This window comes from Nannospalax galili, unplaced genomic scaffold (genome assembly GCF_000622305.1).
Source record: "Nannospalax galili isolate Female #2095 unplaced genomic scaffold, S.galili_v1.0 scaffold1045, whole genome shotgun sequence".
Taxonomy (NCBI): Eukaryota; Metazoa; Chordata; class Mammalia; order Rodentia; family Spalacidae; genus Nannospalax; species Nannospalax galili.
Window position 1 is genome coordinate 238,530 of NW_008353343.1, and position 22,028 is coordinate 260,557.

General features: G+C 37.6%; 1 protein-coding gene and 1 pseudogene across 1 annotated transcript in view; both read left to right on the forward strand.

Annotated features, from left to right (window-relative positions):
- LOC103748046 (olfactory receptor 143-like) overlaps window positions 1-3,176 on the forward strand; it is an 8,793-nt gene extending 5,617 nt beyond the window's left edge. The window contains exon 2 of the mRNA XM_008850590.2: window positions 2,240-3,176. Within this exon, the coding sequence (XP_008848812.2) occupies window positions 2,240-3,176 (937 nt within the window). The remainder of the gene's footprint in view (window positions 1-2,239) is intronic.
- Window positions 3,177-20,630: 17,454 nt separating this feature from the next.
- Window positions 20,631-21,585, forward strand: LOC103748048 (annotated as a pseudogene).
- Window positions 21,586-22,028: the final 443 nt, after the last annotated feature.

Sequence of the window (22,028 nt, forward strand, 5' to 3'; positions counted from 1 at the left end):
GGTAGGTTCATTTGTAGTTTTTTAAGAGTTCTCCACACTGCTTTCCTTCGGGCTGAACCAGTTTGCAGCCCCACCAGCAGTGGATGAGTGTTCCCCTTTCCCCACATCCTATCCAACATTTGGTATCATTTGTTTTCTTGATCTTAGCCAGTCTGACTGGGGTAAGTTGAAATCTTAAAGTGGTTTTAATTTGCATTTCCTTGATTATTAGTGATTTTAAACATCTTTTAAGATGTTTCATTTCCATCTTTACTTCTTCTTTTGAAAATTTTCTGTTCTGAAATATATTACTGCAATAGTATTGACTATTTATTGTTGCAAGTTAACAATAAATACTGTGTTTAGTTCTGTACCATCTTCACTGTTTATTAGCAAATCGCACTCAGTTTTAAGATGAAGAACTACAAACCATCAATGTACTCTAAATGATGGAGAATCAGTTCTCTACAGAGACTTGCTCTCTGAAGGGTTATCTAATCCCAAGTGGGCAGCTCTAAATACAGGCATGCACAACTACCACATATATAAATGTAAGTGCCTATATGTAACAATAAAAATTAAAGAAGAGGACAAGAAATTGAGCGGAATTAGGGTGGACAAGAGAAGAGTTGGACAGGGACTGGGATGGATATAAATAATGCAAATACAATATTCAGGTAAGAAATTATTAAAAATAAAAAAAATAAAATTAAGAAATTTTGATTTATATGAATGATGATATGGAACAAATGAAGGTGAAAATTATCCATTAGCTTCTTTTTATATGTCTAGCACAGTTCTAACACATTATGTGACTCATTTCAGTTAATTAATGCAACACAGTGAAGTCAAAGTTTTATTTTATTTCATTATATGTTGCCATCATTGTGGTGCAGGAGTTGTATCAATGGCTCTGGCACTGAGCCACAAGAAAAGCTATCTTTTAAAAGCCTAAGCTTTTAGATATATCTGTGAATCCAAAGCTATCAATATAAATAAACTAGTGAAATTAAGAGGAGTTGCATCATGTTTTTACAGTTTCAATGTAAGGAAATTGGTCTTAATGTAGAAATATAGAATTTAATAAAAACTCAGACTGCAAATGCATTGACATAAGCAAAAATCCAGACTGAATACATACATATCTATATATAGATATATGTCTATCAATTATATACATGTATATATACATATATTTCCAATGTATACTATATGTATACACACACACATACATTCTTTCTACGTAAGTTTGTTACAAAACATTTTTGGAATGCCAGTCTATTACCTAATAGTTATTAATGCAATCCCAAGTACTACAACACAAGTACTAGAAAAGTTATATAGTCAGGAATTTTCCTCCTGTAGAGTGTGCAGAAAATGATAAGAATTCCAAAGGGGACAATCCAGGAATACTCTGCCCATCAGTATACCTGAAGGGAAATCATAAACTGAGGAAAACCATAATCTCAAATGATCCAACATTAGGTTTAAGGTGACACATCATAAATATGAGAGCATTGATATCTGCGCTCAAGGGACTCATGCAACCTGGGAGGAACTCATAAAACAGAATAATTTTCTATATTTATAAGCAACTGTCATAGGACTCTGGGCCATGAATTGGGTTCATACCTGAGCAAGGCAATGCCTTGCAGTTTCATTCAAGGGTACTTTTTTCCTTCACGCAGGTGAGGAGGATATTTTGAAGAAAATCTCATATAGAAACTGTATCATAACCTATAGTATCTCCTTTATAAAAAGTTGGTGACAGATCTTAACTTGTGGTGCTTACTCTCGCCATCATCAAATACTTGGAACCTTGAGGACTCTGGGAAAGTTCCCATGAGTTGCACCAGCAATGAAGCCTCCATGGAACAATGGTGATCACTGAATCATCTTGTCTTGATAGTTTTCCTTCAACCACAAAGCTATAAACCACAAGCTCTTGGGAATAGCACTTATTTATTGCTGTTTTCATCTCTAATCCTTACTGATCACTAAAGAGAGGGAGAAAATGAGTTTTAAGAGACATTGAGGATTTTATCAGCATTATTTCTGGACAGAAATACACATCATCTTTGGAGAAAGAAGGAAATAGGGATTCATCAAGAATCAATCTGTGTTATGCTGTTTGTATCTCTTTCAACATCTTCAGAAAACCCAAACTTGTAAAATCTGCAGATCCAGAAATGCATCTAGGTTAAAAGGAGACTTCTAATTAATGCCCCTGCCATCCACATTCTACAGTTGATCCTGTGATAAAAATGGCTATGGAAAATGCCTCTTCAGTGACTGAGTTCATTTTCATGGGATTAACAGCCCAACCTGAGCTCCAGCTGCCTTTGTTTTTCCTGTTCTTGGTGAACTATTTAGCCACTGTGATGGGAAACCTGAGCCTAATGAATCTCATTTTCCTGAATTCACATCTTCATTCCCCTATGTACTTTTTTCTCTTCAATTTGTCCTTTGTTGATTTCTGTTATTCATTTGTCTGTACCCCCACAATGCTGATGAGTTTTGTTTTAGAGAAGAACACCATCTCCTTCACAGCATGCATGACTCAGCTCTTTTTCTTCTGCTTTTTTGTTGATTCTGAGTGCTGTGTGCTGACAGCCATGGCCTATGATCGCTACTTGGCCATCTGTAAGCCCTTGATGTATGCCATCACTATGTCTCCTAGGACCTGTTGTCTGTTGATGTTTGGTTCATACTTGATGGGGTTCGCTAGCGCCATGGTTCACACAGGGTGCATGGTCAGACTGATCTTTTGTGATTCCAACATCATCAATCACTACATGTGTGAAATCTTCCCTCTTCTACAGCTCTCCTGCAGTAGCACTTATACCAATGAGCTCGTGAGTTCTCTCATTGCCAGTATAGTTGTCGTTGTGTCTAGCCTCATCATTTTAATGTCATATGCTTCAATCCTTTTAAATATCATTCAGATGTCATCAGCTACGGGTTTGTCCAAAGCCATGAACACTTGTGGTTCTCACATCGCAACTGTTGGTTTGTTCTATGGATCTGGGCTGCTTACTTACATCACACCAGCATCTGCGGAGTCTGTGGATCAGGGGAAATTTTTCTCAGTGTTTTACACCCTCATGGTGCCCATGCTAAATCCCATTATTTACAGCCTTAGGAACAAGGACGTCAAAATAGCAGTGAAGAGAACCATTAAAAGAATCACAAACTGAGTGAGTCGGTGTGTCTGTGGTAGTCACTGTCCACACCACGGGCTCTTTGCAGCATTTGCTTTTATTCTTGGTATCGTCTGTCTATTCTCTTCTTAATTTTTTTCTCTTCATGTTTTCCTCCATTCTGGTAAGAATTTCTACTGTATTACACTTATGCTGTTACAAATGCTGTGTAATTTTGTAAACCTATTCTTGGATTTGAGACTTATCGGCACTCTAAAGATTGTCTAACCTGATCTTCATTCCCTGCCTCAGATCAAGACCTTAGCCTAACATGTCTGTACGTTAAAGTAATAATACTAACTAGTATTTTACTTTGACTTCTCTGTTAAAAAGTATATGGAATAGAGTTGATTTTGTTAAATTTCTTGTTTGCTTGCTTTTATGAAAGAATGTCTCAGATTTATTTTCTGTTGCACTACCTACAATTCCAGTAAAAGTAATGGAGAGAACAAATTTTAGTATAAAATTGTCATATTTTCCATAAATACTAAGTTTTTTGAGAATAGTTTTATTCTACATTTTTAGCTTCACATTGTAATGAAGCTTTGTTATTTTTGACTAATATTTTATTTTTGTGGATATTTGAGGTTGTTTTAAAGCCTCATCTACCCGATTCCCCAAATTTTTCATTTATCTATGAATAATGACAGTACATTTGTAAACTGATATTTTGTTACAAATAGAAATGAAATTGCCACTGACTTGTTCCTGGATATGCATCATGTCTGTTTTTAAAATCATATCATTATATGTATAGAACACAGTGTCCCATGTAATATTAATATATTTTGATTCCTTTTGGACTGTAATAGAATGTATGTAGACTAGGTTTGTGCCCTAAGATTTTATATATATATATATATATAAATAAATGTGTGTATGTTTGTGTGTGTATGTGTATGTATATTCACAAATATACATTCATATGTATACATATGAATGAAGTTGCCCAATTGGAAATTTTTCTTTAATTGTCATCTTTGTAGAAAAAGTGACTTGGATGTCCATCGCATGTGCCACATTCTTTACAAATCTCTGTATACCTAAGTGGTCTTATCCTGTTCTTTAGATAGCGAAATGATTTCTTAAGGCAATACAGTAATGATGCACAACTTTTTTGTTGTTTAACCCGTTGAACATGCTATGAAGAAATACAAGGAAAGAAACAGAGCTGTGAAGTAAAGAGCTAACGCCTGGAGAGTTGTTTCAGTGTGAGCTGAAGCCTGGATACTGTAAGAATGATGGCCCCACCACAGTGCTTGTATTAGAGAGACTACTTACCAGGTCTTAATGGCCAAGTAGAAAAAAAGCACACACACCAATACAGGCATGATTTTAAAGTGTTGTGAACAGTGCCATTTACAAAGCAGCATTTCATCTTGTCCTTTAAGATTAGTTTGGGTGAAGCCTTTTTGGCAAAACATATTCATATTTCTCTAAGAAAACACATACTTTAAGAAGCCTATTAGATACACTATTTACTGAGAGGCAAAAATTTTCTTCATACTAAAACTTAGTTTTAAAATGTACTCTACAAAATTTTGATGTGCATGTGAGTGCATGTGCACATGTGTGTGCATGTGTGCGCACGTGAGTGTGTGTGTATGCGTTTGTTTCATAGAAGATCTGGTGTCTTTTATTAACTTGTACTTTGCATGAGGTCAGGAGAGATAGCCCTTATTGTAGATGTAGTATCAGGGAACACTTGTTCTTATACCGCAATATCATCTTATGTCGTCTCTGTGCAGATCACAGTATTTGAAATGTTTTAAAAACAATGGCTTAGAAATACAGTTTTAGAAAAGAAAATCAGTTAAAAATTTTAATTTATTCACCCCACATCCTGTTCTCATTATGGACTTGGGCAGAGGCCTGCTTTTCCTCTTGGCATCCGAGATCTCTGGACTGCCCTCTTCTTCCAGACCCTCCCACTGTGTCATGATCCTTTGCTCCCAGATCAACTCAATTCTTCATACTAGTTTCCTAGAGCCTTCACAGCCTGTCCCACCTCCAACTTGCCTTTGAACACCTGAGATCAGCCTTCTATCCTGGCTGACCCCATTCCCAACTAGCCTGGGATTCCAGAGACTAGCCCTCTTCCCTGGTAAGTCTGACCCTGTCCACTACCTTGATGCCCCTACACCCTTAGCAACTCCAATCTCCTGAACTCCACATCCCGTTCACCTTCTAGCCATGGGCACAGGTCTGCTTTTGCTCTTAACACCCCAGATCTCTGGACTACCCTCTTAACTCCATGAGACAGTGATAAAATCATGCCTTTATCTGTCCCCCTACATTGGGACCATCTACAGCCCCTCTCACTGCTGCAGTGTTAGGCTTTCTTGCCCTATGGCAGGGGCCTAGACTGCCTGAGATCTCCTGAATTCCAGTTCCACATAGGAATCTTCCCAAAATGTATTGTCCCTGCTGACTATAAAGATCCAGACCTTTGGAGGAAACCTGAGAGTATCTGATCCTCATCTGACTTGGGCCATCTGTGGGAACTTCTGAGGATCTGGACTAAAGCCGTTAGACCCCTCTAATACAAAATCCAAAGAGAGAACCTGAAGCCTAGACCAACCTACTTTTTATACCCAATAAGAAAACAACAAATGCATATCTTTCATAGTTTGCATTGAAAAGTCAATTGTAATTCTGATAGGTTTTCATTTTATCTGTAACTTGTTGTTTTTCTCTAGCAGCTTTCAGTACCCTCTCTTTGTTCTTTACCTTTAGTGTTTTTACTATGATATGCCATGAGAAGTTTCTGTTTTGGTCATGTCTAATCGGCGTTCTATGTGCTTTTTGAATCTCTATATGCAAGTCTTTCCTTAATTCAGGCAAGTTTTCTTCTATAATCCTGTTGAAGATCTGTTCAATGCTATTGGTCTAAGATTCTTCCCCTTCCTGTATGCTTATAATTAGTAGATTTATTCTTTTCATGTTTCCCCACATTTCCTGAATATTCCATTCCTGTGTTTTTTAAAAATTTAGATAGTCTTTTTAAGGAGACCAAATCACCAACTTTGTCATTCAGTCTTGATATTCTCTTTTTTTGCTTCATTCATCCTGCTTGTGAGACTATCTCCTGAGTTTCCAATTGGCTTCCTGAATTTTTCAATTTTGTTTTCATTTCTGTTTGTTTTTTTCTTTACTATTTCTATCTCTTGTGAGGTCTCTTTTTAAGTCATGAATTGCTTTTGATATTTAATTAATCCACATATTTATACATTCTTTGGCTTCCATCACAAGTTCATGCCTTTCCTCTGAGTTAAGTTTTTGTTTTTAAGTTCTTTGATCATGTTTATGATTGTTCTTTTAAATTCTGCATATTGGGGTTCCTCCAGGTGGTTCTCATTGTGGTGCACTGTTGTAGGGCTAGTAGGTTTTGTTGGAAACATATTCTCTTGTTTTTTTATATTATTTGTGATTTTTCTATTGCCGTTTGGGCATATGGGTGTTCTTTGATGGTTATGTGTCCAGTAGGAACTTCTATTCTGATTTTGTTTATGGTTCTGTTTATATTGTTTAGGTAGCTTGGTTATTTTTTTGTTCAGGTATGGAAAATAAACTGGTGTGTGTTTCAGGCTCTTATAGGGTAGTAGACTGGTCTTTGTGGATGGTGGGACATAGTAGTAGGTAGGCTGGTTAGGTTAGTAGAAGGGCTGGTCTGTGTCAAAAAGACCAGGAGCCAGTGGAGTCTATGCTAGGAAGTTTAACTAGTCTAGGTTACGATGATAGTCCAGAGATCTGGAGTGGAGGAATTGGAGGCTTCCTAGCTCTAAGACCAGCAGGGAACAGGGTGGGTCTGGGCAAAAGGAATGGAATAGAGATGCAGTGGGTGGTATCTAACTTACCAGAATCCTGAATGGAAAAACTTGAAATGAAACAGTGAAATTGAGTATAAATTGGTACAAATTCCAATGTGTCAATGGCAAAAAAAACTTTATACAATATTAAAATATAGCCCAAATAAAAAAATATAAGGAGTAGTAGATCACATGTGACATGAAAGAATGGGCAAAACAATGGGTTAAATGTTTAAGCAGAGGCAGAGAAATGGTGGCAAGGAGAGGATAAGGGCTAATCAAAACAATGTCTGAAAAAACTTTAACAGGTTGTTGAGAGAGGAAGAATCAATTTTTTTTTAGGGAATGTGGCCCTTGAGAGTCCACCCATACTACAGTAGATGTTCCTATACCATGCACATACTGGAAACACTAAGTGGATTCAGTGGGTTTAGGAAAAAGAGAGAATGAATGAAATTGGGAAGGAATGAGGGGTGGACTTGGTCAACACTCATTACGTGCATTTATGAAATTCTGAAATCCTCCCAAATAAAAGAAAAAAAAACAATAGTTTGTAAGCTAATTAATAAATATAGCATAAAATAAAAGGATATTTGAACAGAGAGTCCCTGCATGGGTGGAAATTGCCACTCCCAGAAGACAGACTGTTAACATCACACTGCCAGGTGCTAGATATGTTGTGATGAGTTAGTGTCCAGAAAGGTGCCCCAAACACCAAAAATAATACAGGTTATTGGCATTGCTTTTATTTGCTTATCATAACTAGATGGTAAGGCAAAAGATTCAACAGGCACTTGGGTTGTAGGACATATAGAAATCAATCTCAAGCTGTCTATTGGATGAGCTTGTCTTCTGACTGGCAAGAAGTGGATAGAAGCTTTCTTTTCTAGCTTTTTACATGCTTGCTTCAATCACCTCAAGCTAATTGGACTATAAGACCCTCTGTAGGAGGGGAGGGGCAAAGGTAGTCAGTCACCCCCTCCCATCCAATCAGTCAGGATTAGCTGCATGAGGGGGAGGGATGAAGGATAGGGACAGAGGAAACAAGAGAGAAGGGATGGGCTTTGCCATCTTGGAACTCTAGAAGCAGTTCAGGGAGCCATGGACGAGGATGTAGGGAATAAATCCCAGGGGTGTCCACACCTTTGTAAGTAGCCCCCACCCTATGTTGTTAGTAAGTCCAGTAAATCTTTTTGTTCCTTAACCTGTTGTTTGGAGAGGTAGTATCTAGCTTTGTTGTAAGGACAGTGAGGAAGAGGGCACTGAGAACCTAGAAGCCAAGTGCTCCTCCCAGTAGTGAATTTAATATGCACTTGGCATAGTTGGCAGGATAGGACAAAACTGAGGAGGAGTTTGCATAATAAATGATTTGACCCAGGCAGAGGCCATAGCCCAGGAGGAACTGAAAAGGTAAAAGAGGAATTACTGGCCTCTTCAATAAATTTCACAAAAGAAACAAAGAAATGGAGATTTTTTGGCTTGCCATCTTTTATGGCTATTAGGCCAGAAAGAGAAGAGAACCCAGATGAGATCAGTAATACACGGCTCATCCTGGAAGCCCTAAACATGGGACCAATGGGAGAAGGCAGCTAGTGATGAGAAAGAGAATGGCCTAAAAATATCTAGATGGCCCTCAGATTCAACCTTTAATACAAAGAACAAAAAAAGTCACATTTCAACATGCTGATGGAGGTCTTAACAATGGTCTGGTGCAAGGAACTATAGCCAGCAGAGAATACTCCAAACTGGAGCTGTTGGAACTAGAGAAGACTTTCAAATAAGCAATGAAGGAGCCACTCACTACATGGTTTGTGAGGATATAGGACAAGGAAACAAATAATATTAGTTTTAGTGATGAAAAAGCATTAAAGCTGAGCAATATAACCACCCATAACTTCTTGAGGCATAGGCTGCATAATGTAAGGCAGTACAGGGGGACACAGTCCCCTGGAATGGCTTATATGAATCATTAGAGATACTTGGTCATCATCAAGGAGGTTACAATGGCTATCAGGGGCTGGAAGACTATAGAAGAGGGACAGACATTACTGAGAAAAATAGGTAAAAGGAAAGCAACACATGATGCCAGTTCACTGGGCCAGATAGGACTGTGTTCACCAGAGATTTAAAGAAAATCTTGATTCAAAAGGGACCTTGAGATTAATATAGAGTATTAATGGTTTTGCTAAGTCCCATAGTGAGGCAGGTTCTTTGTGAGGTAGGAGAGGCTTTTGTAGATCTAAGTGATTTAAACAAGCATGTAAAACATGTCTATAAAATAGTAGAGCAACCTAAAAAGAATATAAAAAGGACAAAACAGGAAAAGAGGTCTGTTTGGGTTACTGAAAGCAAATATGGCAAGATTTGTTTATAGCCCAAGTGCCTAAAGACAAAATTGGCAAAAAGCCAAATTGTATATTAAGGAGTTTCTGGAAGGTGTTAAAACCTGAGAAATAGTTCACAAAAGGTATGTAAAAGATAAAAAAAAAATCCCAGGGGTGGATGGCACTAAGAAACAAACAGGTGTTACAATTCTAATATTTGACAAAGTAGACTTCAAACTAAAACTAATCAGAAGAGATAAAGAAGGTCACTTCATTCTGAATAAAGGAACAATTAACCAAGAAGATATCACAAACATGAACATATATACACCAAGATCTGATGTACACAAATTCATAAAAACAGCACTAAATGACTTTAAGACACAGATTAACCCCAACTCAGTAATAGTAGGGGACAGCACTACCTCACTGTCAATGAGACAAAGAATAAACAGAGATTGTGAAGTAAATGATACCATATGTCAATTGCACCTAACAGACATCTTCCAAATAGTCCACCCAAGCACCAAAGAATGCACTTTATATTCAGCAACACATGGAATTTTCTCAAAAATTGAAAACGCACGGGGGCACAAAACAAATGTTAACAAATACAAAAATAATTGAAATAATTTCATGGATTTGATCATACCACAATGCAATAAAGCTTAATATCAACACTGGAAGAAGCCCTAGTCACTACACAAACTCATGGAGATTAAACAGCACACTCCTAAATGATGACTGGGTCAAAGGAGAAATTAAGAAAGAAATAAAAGTATTCCTGGAATGCAAGGAAAAGTCAGTACAACACAACAAAACTTCTGGGACACTTTAAAAGCAGTCCTAAGTGGGAAGTTTATAGCTGTAAGTGCATACATTAAAAAAACATCAGAAAGAGCACAAATAAATGACTTGACTTTGCAACTCAAGACTCTAGAAAGGCAAGAACAAATGAAACCCAAACACAGCAGAAGAGAACTAAAAATCACATCAGAAATTAATGAAATAGAAACAAAAATACAAAGAGTCAATGAATCTAAGAGCTATTTATTTGAAAAGCTAAACAAGATAGGCAGACCCTTAGCCCAGTTAACCAAAAGGAAGAAAGAGCACCTCTAAATCAATAAAAATTAGAGATGAAAGGGGAAACATCACAACAGGCACCCAAAAGATCCAGAATATTATAAGGGAATACTTAAAAAAAAAAACAAAAAAACTATACTCTATTGGGGCTGGAGAGATGGCTCAGCAGTTAAGAACACTGGTTGTTCTTGCAGAAGACCTGGGTTTGAATTCCAGCACCCACATGGCAGCTAACAATTGTCTGTAACTCCAGTCCCAGGGGATCCAACAGCCTCTTTTGACCTCTGCGGGCATTGCATGGCATGGGTGCACTTATCTACATGCAGGTAATACACAAATACACATAAAATAAAAAATAATAAATAAAAATTTAAAAAAACCTATACTCTATTAAATTTGAAATCCTAAAAGAAATGGATGAATGCCTAAAATCATGAAAACCACCAACATTAAATTAAGAGTTCAACAATTTAAATAGATCCATAATATAAAAGAAATCAAAACAGTAGTACAAAACCTCCCAACTAAAAGAAAAAGGCCAGGCCCAGATGGTTTTACAGCAGAATTTTGCCAGAAATTTAAAGAAGGCCTCCAAACATTACTGCTTAAATTGTTTAAAATGATAGAAACAGAGGTAGAACCCCCAAATTTCTTCTATGAAGCCAGCATCATTCTAATACCAAAATCAGATAAAGACAGAACCAAAAAAGTATAGACATATCCTTAATGAACATAGATGGAAAAATTCTCAACATAATACTTGCAAACCACATACAAATGTTCATCAAAATGATCATTCACCATGATGAAGTAGGCTTTATTCCAGAGATGCAGGGATGGTTCAATATACCCAAGTCAATAAACATCACATAAAAAAAGTCACATAAATGGACTCAAAGACAAAAACCACATCATCATCTTAATAGGTGCAGAAAACGCTGTCAACAAAATTCAGCATGCATTCATGACAAAAGTTTTAAAGGTAATTGGGCTGTAGGGAGTATACCTCAACACAATTGAAGCTATAGACAACAAACCCATAGCCAACTATTCTAAATGGAAAAAAAATCCAGGAAGCATGCCCATTAAAATCAGGAACCAGATAAGAATGTCCACTATCTCCAGTCCTTTTCAATATAGTTCTTGAAACTCTTGCTAGAGCAATTAGAAAGAGAATGTAACTAAAGGAGTAATAATTGGAAAACAAGAGGTCCAATTATCCCATTTTGCAGATGATATGATACTATACTTAAGAGATCCCAAAAATTCCTCCAGAAATATCATAGAACTGATCAACACTTTCAGTAAATGACAGGTTACAAAATTAATCTACAAAAATCAGTAGCCTTTCTATATATCAATAACAAGGAATTGGAGAAAGAGTATAGGGAAACCCTCCTATTCACAAGAGCTGCAAAAAACATCTTGGAATAAACTGACCAAAGGTATCAAAGATCTCTACAATGAACATTTTAATCTTTAAGAAAAGAGATTAAAAGGACACCAGAATATGGAAGGACCTCACATGCTCATGGATTAGAAGAATTAACATTGTGAAAATGACCATCCTACCCAAAGCTATATATAGATTCAATGCAATTCTAACTCACCATGACATACTTCATGGAATTAGAAAAAAATCCTTAAATTTGTATGGAAGCACAAAAAACCCCAGATAACCAAAGCAACCCTGAGCACAAAGAGCATGGCTGGGGGGATTACTATACCAGATCTCAAAGTATACTAGACACATAGATCAATGGACCATCATTGAAGACCCAAACCTGAATACATGCAATATCATCCACCTGATATTTGACAAAAGTGCCAAGAAAACAAAGGAGGAAAGACACAAATGGTGCTGCAAAACTGGATCTCTACCTGTAGAAAAGTGAAACTAGACCCTTATCTTTCACCTTGCTCAAAAGTCAGCTCCAAATGGATCAAAGCCCTCAGTGTGAAGCTCTGTAACTATTAGAAAAAAATAAGGGCAGCAGCATACAAGATATGTGGAAGGAAGGACTTTCTAAATCAGACAGAAGTTTCTCAGGAATTAATGTCAACAACAAACAAGTGGGACCTCATTAAACTATAAAGCTTCTGTACAGCAAAAGAAGCAATCAAGAAAGTGAAGAGAAAACCCATAGAATGGGATAACATCTTCAGGAGTGACACATCTGACAAGTTAATACATCTTATCCATGCTAATGTATCCAACACAGATCTGTTGAGAAAACAATTAATACAAAAGGATAAAATGTTTCCATACTGTGTTAGACCTCGTCTATTTTAGATTTAAAATACAATTTTTACCTCTGAGTATTTTACAGATGTGAAACCCACTTGAGAGATATCAAGTAAACCTGAAAAAATATAGGCCAGCAATATCTGTAAAATTTTTGGGAGCATTATGGTCAGGTAAGACCATACTGACAAGTGATACTCACCAGAATGGTTGGGAAAAGTCTACAACAGCCTGATCCTGAAGACCAGAGTTAACAACAGTATCTTATAAAAGTAAAAATAGAGGATCCCAAGAACTATATAATTGTTAAATAAAAATTCCATTACCAGGGGTGGTAAACTGTTGGCCAGAGAGACCCTGGAGGTCCTCAAAATGATAAAGGCTATTGTCACTAATATTATTTGCATACTAGAAACAGTCAGTAAGGACTTTTTGCCAAAGACACTGCATGATGTAAGTGCAGGAGAGGGAGAGATGAAGCCAAGACGAAGCTGGAAACTCCCTGCCATCAGATGGCTGGTGGTCATAACACTAGGAGTTTCTTAGCATAATAATTAGGGGATAATGGTCCCCCAAAGCTCTGTTCAGCAGCAGACCCTTGTGTGCTGTATGCTATTGACATGCCAAGCAAGTTGTGCCTGCTGGTGCAATAATGGCATGACTGATATATATATACAACACACAAATTTCTGATTGGATATAAGGATTGCTTGTACTGGTGGAACACACATCTGGTACATTCTTAGCATAATAATTAGGGGATAATGGTCCCCCAAAGTTCTGTTCAGCAGCAGACCCTTGTGTGCTATATGCTATTGACATGCCAAGCAAGTTGTGCCTGCTGGTGCAATAATGGCATGACTGATATATATATACAACACACAAATTTCTGATTGGATATAAGGATTGCTTGTACTGGTGGAACACACATCTGGTACTGTAGAACAAGCCAACCCCCTGTGTCAAGGAAAGTTATAAGCCCCTATGGGGTAACCACTGCAAGTGTTTGGTTGGATAAATGTGATGCTCCTGCTAAGGTATCGCCTAAGCATTTGTGTTTATACTTACCGACAGGTTAGATTACTACAACAGTCAATGTTCATAAAGATTTTCCTGCTTCTTTTAATTTGCCTTTATAGTAGAGAAATACCACTGAGATGGATCAACAGCCATGTCTTGGAAACAAAGAATGAAAAGGCCGAAGAGTGCAACATCTCACCACAATAGAAGAAAGATCATCCTGCATATATCACCCCATCCAAAGCTCAGAGACTCTTTCGGAAGAGGCTGGCAAAAAGATTGTAAGAGCTGGAGGAAGGGGTAGAGAGTTAGATGAACTTGTCCTCCAAGTGGCAAGCAGTGGATGGAGGTCTTCTTCTCTAGCTTCTCTCCTGCTTGCTTCAATTACCTCAAACTAATTGGACTATAAAACTCTCTGTAGGAGGGGAGGGTCAGAGGCAGTCAGTCACCCCCTCCTAACCCAATCAGTCAGCTTTAGCTGCATGTGAGGCGGGGGAGGCTAAGGATAGGGACAGGGGAAGCCAGAGAGAGTGGATGGGCCTTGCCATCTTAGAACTCTGGCAGCAGGTTGGGAAACCATAGCCCAAGATGTAGGGACAAAAGCCCAAGGGTACCTACACCTTTGTAAGTACCCCCTCCCTGACCACCACCCTATGCTCTGTTAGCAAGCTCTAAACTGTAATTGCTACATAAACTATAATTTAGGAGGGATATTATCTGTCAGCAAGCCATAAACTGTAATTATTACCTAAACTGTAACTTAGAGGGATATTATCTCAGTTTGTTGTAAGGAAGGTGAGGAGGAGGGCAGTGAGAACCTGGAAGCCACATGGACCTCTCAGCAGTAAATTTAAAATACATCATAAACTGTAATTATTACATAAACTGTAACTTAGAGGGATATTATCTCAGTTTGTTGTAAAGAAGGTGAGGAGGAGGCCAGTGAGAACCTGGAAGCCACATGGACCTCTCAGCAGTAAATTTAAAATACACTAACCAAGAAATACTTTCCTGCTGGCTAGGTTTCATAGTCCTAGAAGGTGCATGCAGGCAGCTGGGGATTAAAAGATATCAATGATCTTACTCAAAACTGTACCCGGCATGCTATATTATTGATTATTTAAGCTGAATGTGTCCACTGGTATAATAGCACCATGATTGTTTTGAAAGTAAACAGCCACTTCTGTTTGAGGCCTGTTCCTCAGGAGGGATTTAATGCCTACTATTGTAAACTTGGTAAAAAAAATATCTGAGGATGTCACAGGCTTTGGGGGTGAACCTGCTGTCATAAAGCTAAATGGACATTTGTCAAATTGTTGTCTAAATATTTACGTTTATACCCATAGATGTGTGTGGTTCTCAAACTTAGTGAGAGAAACTATTTGTAGTGGATGATGGTTAATGCATAGATTCTAAAACGAAGTTCTGAGAATATTTGACCCTGAGTGTTCATCTATAGATGGACTTTCAGTATCAATTTCCTTCCCACCAAAGCTCAGAAAACACCAAGAAGAGGGAGCAGAAAGAATCTAAGAGTCAGAGAATGGATAGCAGAACTGTGAAATGTTGACTTCTGGACGTGACAGGGATGTTTCACACATGAATGCACAAAAGTTGTGGTTAGGTACACAAGAACAAACCAATTAAAATTTGAGCATTGATAGTGGGCTGGCATCTGAGGCCCCACCTCTGAGGATCTATTGGCAGGTGATATTTCTTGGGGGAGGGAGAGTGACTTTTTGGGAGGGGCTTTGATCACTGGTAGGGTGTCTATGCCCCAATGGATTGGCCCACTCCACTGTGCATAAGGATAGCCCTAATTGAGTAAAATGGGTTATTAATTTTTAAAGAGAGGACATGAACTTGAGAGAGAGAGAGAAAGAAAGGAAAGCATTGGTCCTAGCCCTGCATGCTCACAACAAAGTACACCTGAGTAATAAAATGTGATGCAATATATACTCACTGTGTAATCTGACTGAATTCCTTGGGTATTTTTATTATGAAAACCAATGCTCCTTGATTACATACAGGTTTTCAATAGCCTTAAGCAGGAAACAATAATAGATTACTGCAGTTATCTTCCATTCAACTTCCATTTGTTCTATCTTCAAATTCATATTGGAGAGTTATATATTCTGGAGCTATAATGGATTTCTAAATTATCTTACACTGTGACCTTAAGAGTGGTGCTGTGTGTCTTGTAGCAGTGAACATAATCCACACCTACCATGAAACATTGTGTTCTACTGTGAAGAGTTTAATGTACATCACAAAATCCTAATGACTTTGGGTTTTAAATGATCCTGACTATGCATGTTGATGTACTGGATCTTCGCTTTTGGATTTCTGGTATTTATTTACACTTCTGGAGAGTTGTGATTAATGATCTTGGAGATTAACTTTATAGTTTAGAAGCCTTCAACCCACACATTTTGAAGATATAATTATCTCCTAAATTTAAGTTAGCTTTGAAACTTAAGGAAAATTGTAGTACCCAAATACTTAATGTTAGATAACTTAGGCCATTATCCCCAGGAAACTCTATGAGCATGGTTTGCCAAGACTATCAGAGGTATCTGTCTGTCATCTTTAGGTGCTTTTCAGCATAGGACAATGTAGTACTAAAAGTCTATAAGAGTAATGTTCAAAGGCATTGTTTTGATGATGATCCTTAAAAATTTTATATTCTTTCCAGACTTTTTATTTGATAGATAAAATTAAGCGGAAAATAAGACCAGTGGGATTCCTCAGTGGGGAAAGGCACTCGTCACCAAGCCTGATGACCTGAGTTCCTAGGATCCACATGGGGGAAGTGGAGAAATAACTCCTACAAGTTATCTACTCCTCTGACCGCCAAACATGAACTCTAACATCTGTACACATGTGCATTGCACAAACATACACAGTCACACAGTAAATAATAAATGAACAAATTTAATAAAAACTGAAGTAGAAATTGATATAAGTACAAAATAAGAAATTTGGTAAAATTATTTTAAATATATATATATATTAATTTTAAGTGTATAAATGTATTGCCTGCATGTGTGCAAGTGCAACTGTGTCTTGAAATACCCACAGAGTTCAGAAGACGGCGTTGGATTCCCCCTGGAACTGGATTACAGGTGGTTGTTTGCCACCATTTGGGTGCTGGGAATCAAACCCTGGTTTTCTGCAAGAGCAGTCAGTGCTCTTAACTGCTCAGCTATCTCTCCAGCCTCAGATAAAATCATTTTCTGAAAAAAAATTTTTGTATATCAAGGGAAAAATTATCATTATTTTTCTTCCCTGAAAGAAATTTGATCATCCTTCATCTTATAGTCATTAAATAAGGGTATATAGTAGAAAGCATTAACCAATCTTCTTAGTTGTTGGCCTGAAAAATTAATTTTATTGGATTATACTTAAATATTCATCAGTATTCAACCTTTGGTATACCGTTGCAAGTCAAAAAGACACAGTATAATTTCTAAGTAAAATTTGTCTGCAAATATTTTTGTTATTTGTCAGTGTTTCTACTACAAGAGATACCATTTCACTGAGGATTTGTATAGGAGACTTTGCTTGATCATTGTGATAGTTTGGATGATAATGTGCCCTATAGGCTTCAAGTATTTGGACAATGTGTCCCCAGGTGGTGGTGCTGTTTGGGATGTCTTAGAAGGTGAGGCCTTGCTGGAGGAAGTGTGTCAATGGGGGGCAGAATTCTTTATTATTTTTTTTTTATTACAGCCTTAACATATTCAATTTCAATTTCCAGAGCAAAGATACATTTCTTTCAAAAGTGGCTATAAATTTTTAGGTTCACAGTTAAATTAATATGGTTATACAATATTGAACTCAGTATAAACCCTGTAAGACATAAAACTCCATGAGTTTTTAACCTTTCAAAAAGATCTCCATTTCACTTTAAAATATACTGTTTCCTACAGAAAGACTCATTTTTAATACTACTTAAGAATTCTTAGAATTCTTAAGCTTGTTGGATTTCCAGTGCTCTCTGTTTCCTTGCCTGCTTGAAGATGTGAGCACTAAGCTTCTGCTTCTACTCTGGGTACCTGTGTGACCATGCCTCCCTGCCATAATGTATTCTTGCTCCTTTGAAACCATAAGCTACATAAACTCTTCCTTTTATGAATTCCCTTGGTCATCGTGTTTCTTCATAGCAACAGAAAAATAACTAATATAATCATCATGATGGGAATGGATCTGATGGAGTAACTGTCTCTCCACACTGTAGCTGCATAAGTGAGGACAGCAGTCAGAAGCCCCTGAGGTGCTGATATCACACACCATACCAGAGACTTGGTAATACAGTGGTATGTGTGTTGATCTCTGTCTCCTGCACCCTTAGTGGAAGTCAATTCATTACTTTATCTTTCCACATGTATATTTTGCTTTGTAGTTACATCCATGGTTTATTTAGAGGCTCTTACTACAGTTTTTTGTGGTAAAGCTATCCTTTTGAGGCCAATTACCTTGTGTCCCTGATTATTTATGCCTTTTATTAAATGAAATTTATGTCTTATTATTTTTCTAAAAATATATTTGAAAATAAAAGCATTTTAATGTGCAATATAAATTGAAAAGCCCCCAAACATTTCAGGATAATGCCATTGCTCTTGGTTCCTCTCAAGAACCTGACTATAAAACTCTATTGTGGAAACACATTCTTGAATCTTAAAACATGAAGATATCAGGTGACAGTAGGAACTGTCATCCCTCCTCTCTCTCTCTCTTTCTCTCTCTCTCTCTCTCTCTCTCTCTCTATATATATATATATATATGCTTAAAGAGTCAAATTTGTGTCTCCAAATGTCCTTCAGTGTAGGTCCTTTCTGGTTAACCTACCAAGAGAACACCCTTAAAAGAGACTGACATTACCCTTCTTAGCCACCAGTGGTGTCCAATAGTTCCAGGTAGGGTTGGAGTTTCTTACCTACTTAGGCATGTCTATGCAAGGATTTTATCTGGCTTAATCTTAGGTGGTACTTGCTGTTGGTGTCAGCCTTGCTGTGAATTCCTATGAGTAACTTCCCAGCTGTCCGGAAAACTATGCTTCCTTGTGACCACCTCTGACTCTTATAATCTTTCCTCCACCTCTACCACCATGCTCCCTGAACCTTTGCAGGCAGAAGTTTGATATAGATATCCAATTCAGAGATAATTACTCTAGTCTTTTATTCTCTGCACATTGACCAATTGTGGGTTTCTCTGTACCCATCTGCTGCATGTGGAAACTTCTCTGGTGAGTGTTTAAAGATGAATTAATATATGGGCATAACAACAAATCATTACTCATCACTTTAGTACTATATCTATTTAGCAGAATAATGATATTTGGCTCTCCCCTATGGCTTGTGACCTGTCTAGCCACATGATCTTAGACCTTATAACAATGACAGGAATGTGCTCAATCTTATGCAGTGGACCTTAAGTCCACTTAGAAAGCAAGTAGTTACTCCCGTATTATTAGTGTCACTATTGTACCAGATGACATATCTTGCCAGTTCAGTTGTTGTTGAAGAATCTTTGGTACAATATTTTTTAATATAAAATTTTTATTGGTATATGTCTTTCCTCTCTTCATGTTTATTTTATTATTTTGAAACATTATTGAACTTTTGTATATTTCATACAACAGTACTTAATTAAATTTAGACCCCCTACCACATCCATAACCCCAACTCCCCACCAGACCTCATGTATTCTGTCATACATGTTAAGTCCTATCCAGTCAAGCAATTGTACCCAGATGTCCTTCAGTACAAATTCATTGACTAGAGTCTAGTCAGCCTATGTAGTGATCACAAGTAGGGCTTTTTGTAGAGTATTAAACTTGTGAATATATATATGCATGCATGTTTATTAGTGCAATCAGAGATGCTCATAAGAAAGCTACAAATCACAAATGAGCATGTACATGGCCATTACTATAAAATTATGCAAAGCACAGAGGAGATGGACAAAGAGGAACACTCACAAATCTACAGTGAAGACAAGTTTTGCCTGGTGGGAGATTAAAACTTACATAGAACTTTGAATCTCAAAAGTCCACTGGAAGTCTGGCACTAGATGCAAGCACAAACTCATTAATTTATACTCAAGGTACTCATTCCACAGGGAGAAAATCATAAAGAAGAGAACAACTTTCTGGGGTTCTAATGAATTTCTTGGAAATCATGATCTTGAATAGATATTCTCAATTGTGTGAGGTCATACTTTGGAGAATAAGATTTCTATTTTAATTGTGTACATGATGAAACCTTGCAGAGAAATTCTCAAATAAAAATGACATGCAACTCACCCACACACCTCTTTTAGCAGGTCATAAATATGTTTGTACTAACATCCATAACCTGCTTCATTATTAGCAATTTTGGTCTCAGGACAGTGAGGAAGAAGGCAGAAAGAGTTCCAAAAGGAAAGACGTCTCCAGGTTAACCAAAATGAGCACCAAAGTACCTTTGTCCTGACAATTTCCCTGAAAACCCAAGTATACAAATCATGTGTTCTGGAGAAAACACTTTATAACTTGCTATTTTCAACAATAATAGTTAGGAAATACTAAAGAAAATGATGATGCTATGTTCAGAGAAACTGAAATGTTTAGCTATATAATTTTTTTTATCTTTTTGAGACAGGGTCTCCCTGTAGCCCCAGCTGTCCTGGATCTTGCTATATAGACCAGACTGGCCTTGAACTCAGAGATCCGCCTGCCTCTGCCTCCCAAATGCTGGGACTAAAGGCATGCGCCACGCCTGGCTAGCTGTATAATTTTTGAACAAAATAAAACCATGGAAAGGTGAAAGATAAGTAGGAACTCCAGGGTAAACAACATGAGTACTTGGGATACGTTTTTTTCTGTGCTGTGTCTTCCCTCACCCAGCACTTCTAGCTGTGTCTCTGGAATCAATGATAGATAACTTGTTAGTGTCACATTCTGCTCTTGTTCATACAGATTTCACTCATGAAGCAAATGGTTATGGAAAATGTCTCTTCAGTGTCTGAGTTTATTCTCATGGGATTAACAGACCAACCTGAGCTCCAAGTGCCCCTGTTTTTGCTGTTCTTTATCAACTTTATAGCCATAGTGGTAGGAAATATGAGCTTAATGAGTCTCATCATTCTGAACTCTTACCTTCACACTCCCATGTACTTTTTCCTCTTCAATTTGTCCTTCATTGATTTCTGTTATTCATTTTTCTTTGCTCCCAAAATGCTAATTAGTTTTATTTCAGAGAAGAACATCATCTCCTTCAGAGGATGCATAACTCAGCTGTATTTCTTCTGTTTTTTGCCCATTCTGAGAGTTATGTGCTGACAGTCATGGCCTATGATCGCTATGTGGCCATCTGTAAACCTCTGATATACAGGACTATTATGGTACCTAGGACCTGTTGTCTGCTGATATTTGGTTCATACTTGATAGGGTTCTCTAGTGCCATGGTCCTCAATTGTCTTATGTTAAGGCTCAACTTTTGTGACTCCTACACCATCAACCACTACATGTGTGACATCTTCCCTGTCCTTCGGCTTTCCTCAACAGCACCTATGTGAATGAGCTCATGAGTACTACTGTGGTGGGTACAGCTATCATTTTATGTAGCCTCATTATCTTAGTCTCATACACTATGATTCTTATAAATATCATTCAGATGTCATCTGCTAAAGGGTGGTCCAAAGCCATGGGAACTTGTGGGTCTCACATCATAACTGTAAGTTTCTTCTATGGATCTGGACTCCTTGCTTATGTCAAGCCATCATCTGTTGAAACAGTGGGCCAGGGGAAATTTTTCTCAGTGTTTTACACTTTGTTGGTGCCCATGTTGAATCTTCTCATCTACAGCCTCAGAAATAAGGATGTTAAACTTGCTGTGAAGAAAACCATGAGAAGAATCATAAACAGATTACACCATTGACAGTTCCCATAGCCCTGTCTCTGTGGATTTCCCATGTCTCTCTCTCTCCTTGTAATTTTCACTACATTCTTCTATTGTTTTTTTCTTTCCCATAGTAATTCTACAATGTCAATAATATTTCTACTAAGACATCTTTTTCTTCCTACCATGCAATGTATGTTTGAGTGGACTATTTTTGGACTTGAGAGCCCTAGGATTCACTATGTTTTCATGATGATGTTCATTGGTTCTATCAGCTTGAAACCCTGTTCCAGTAGCTCATGTTGGGACTCAGGTTTGCTTTGCTTAGCGGGGGACCTGCTGGCTTCAGGGCAGAGGGTCTGATCGGTGACAGAGTCAAACTCTGGGACCTGTGTCTTCCCAACAGGATGATTTAGTTTAGAATTTAGATGGTTTTTATACATCCCAAGGAACTAGCAGTCACGTGGGATATGACAGTCACA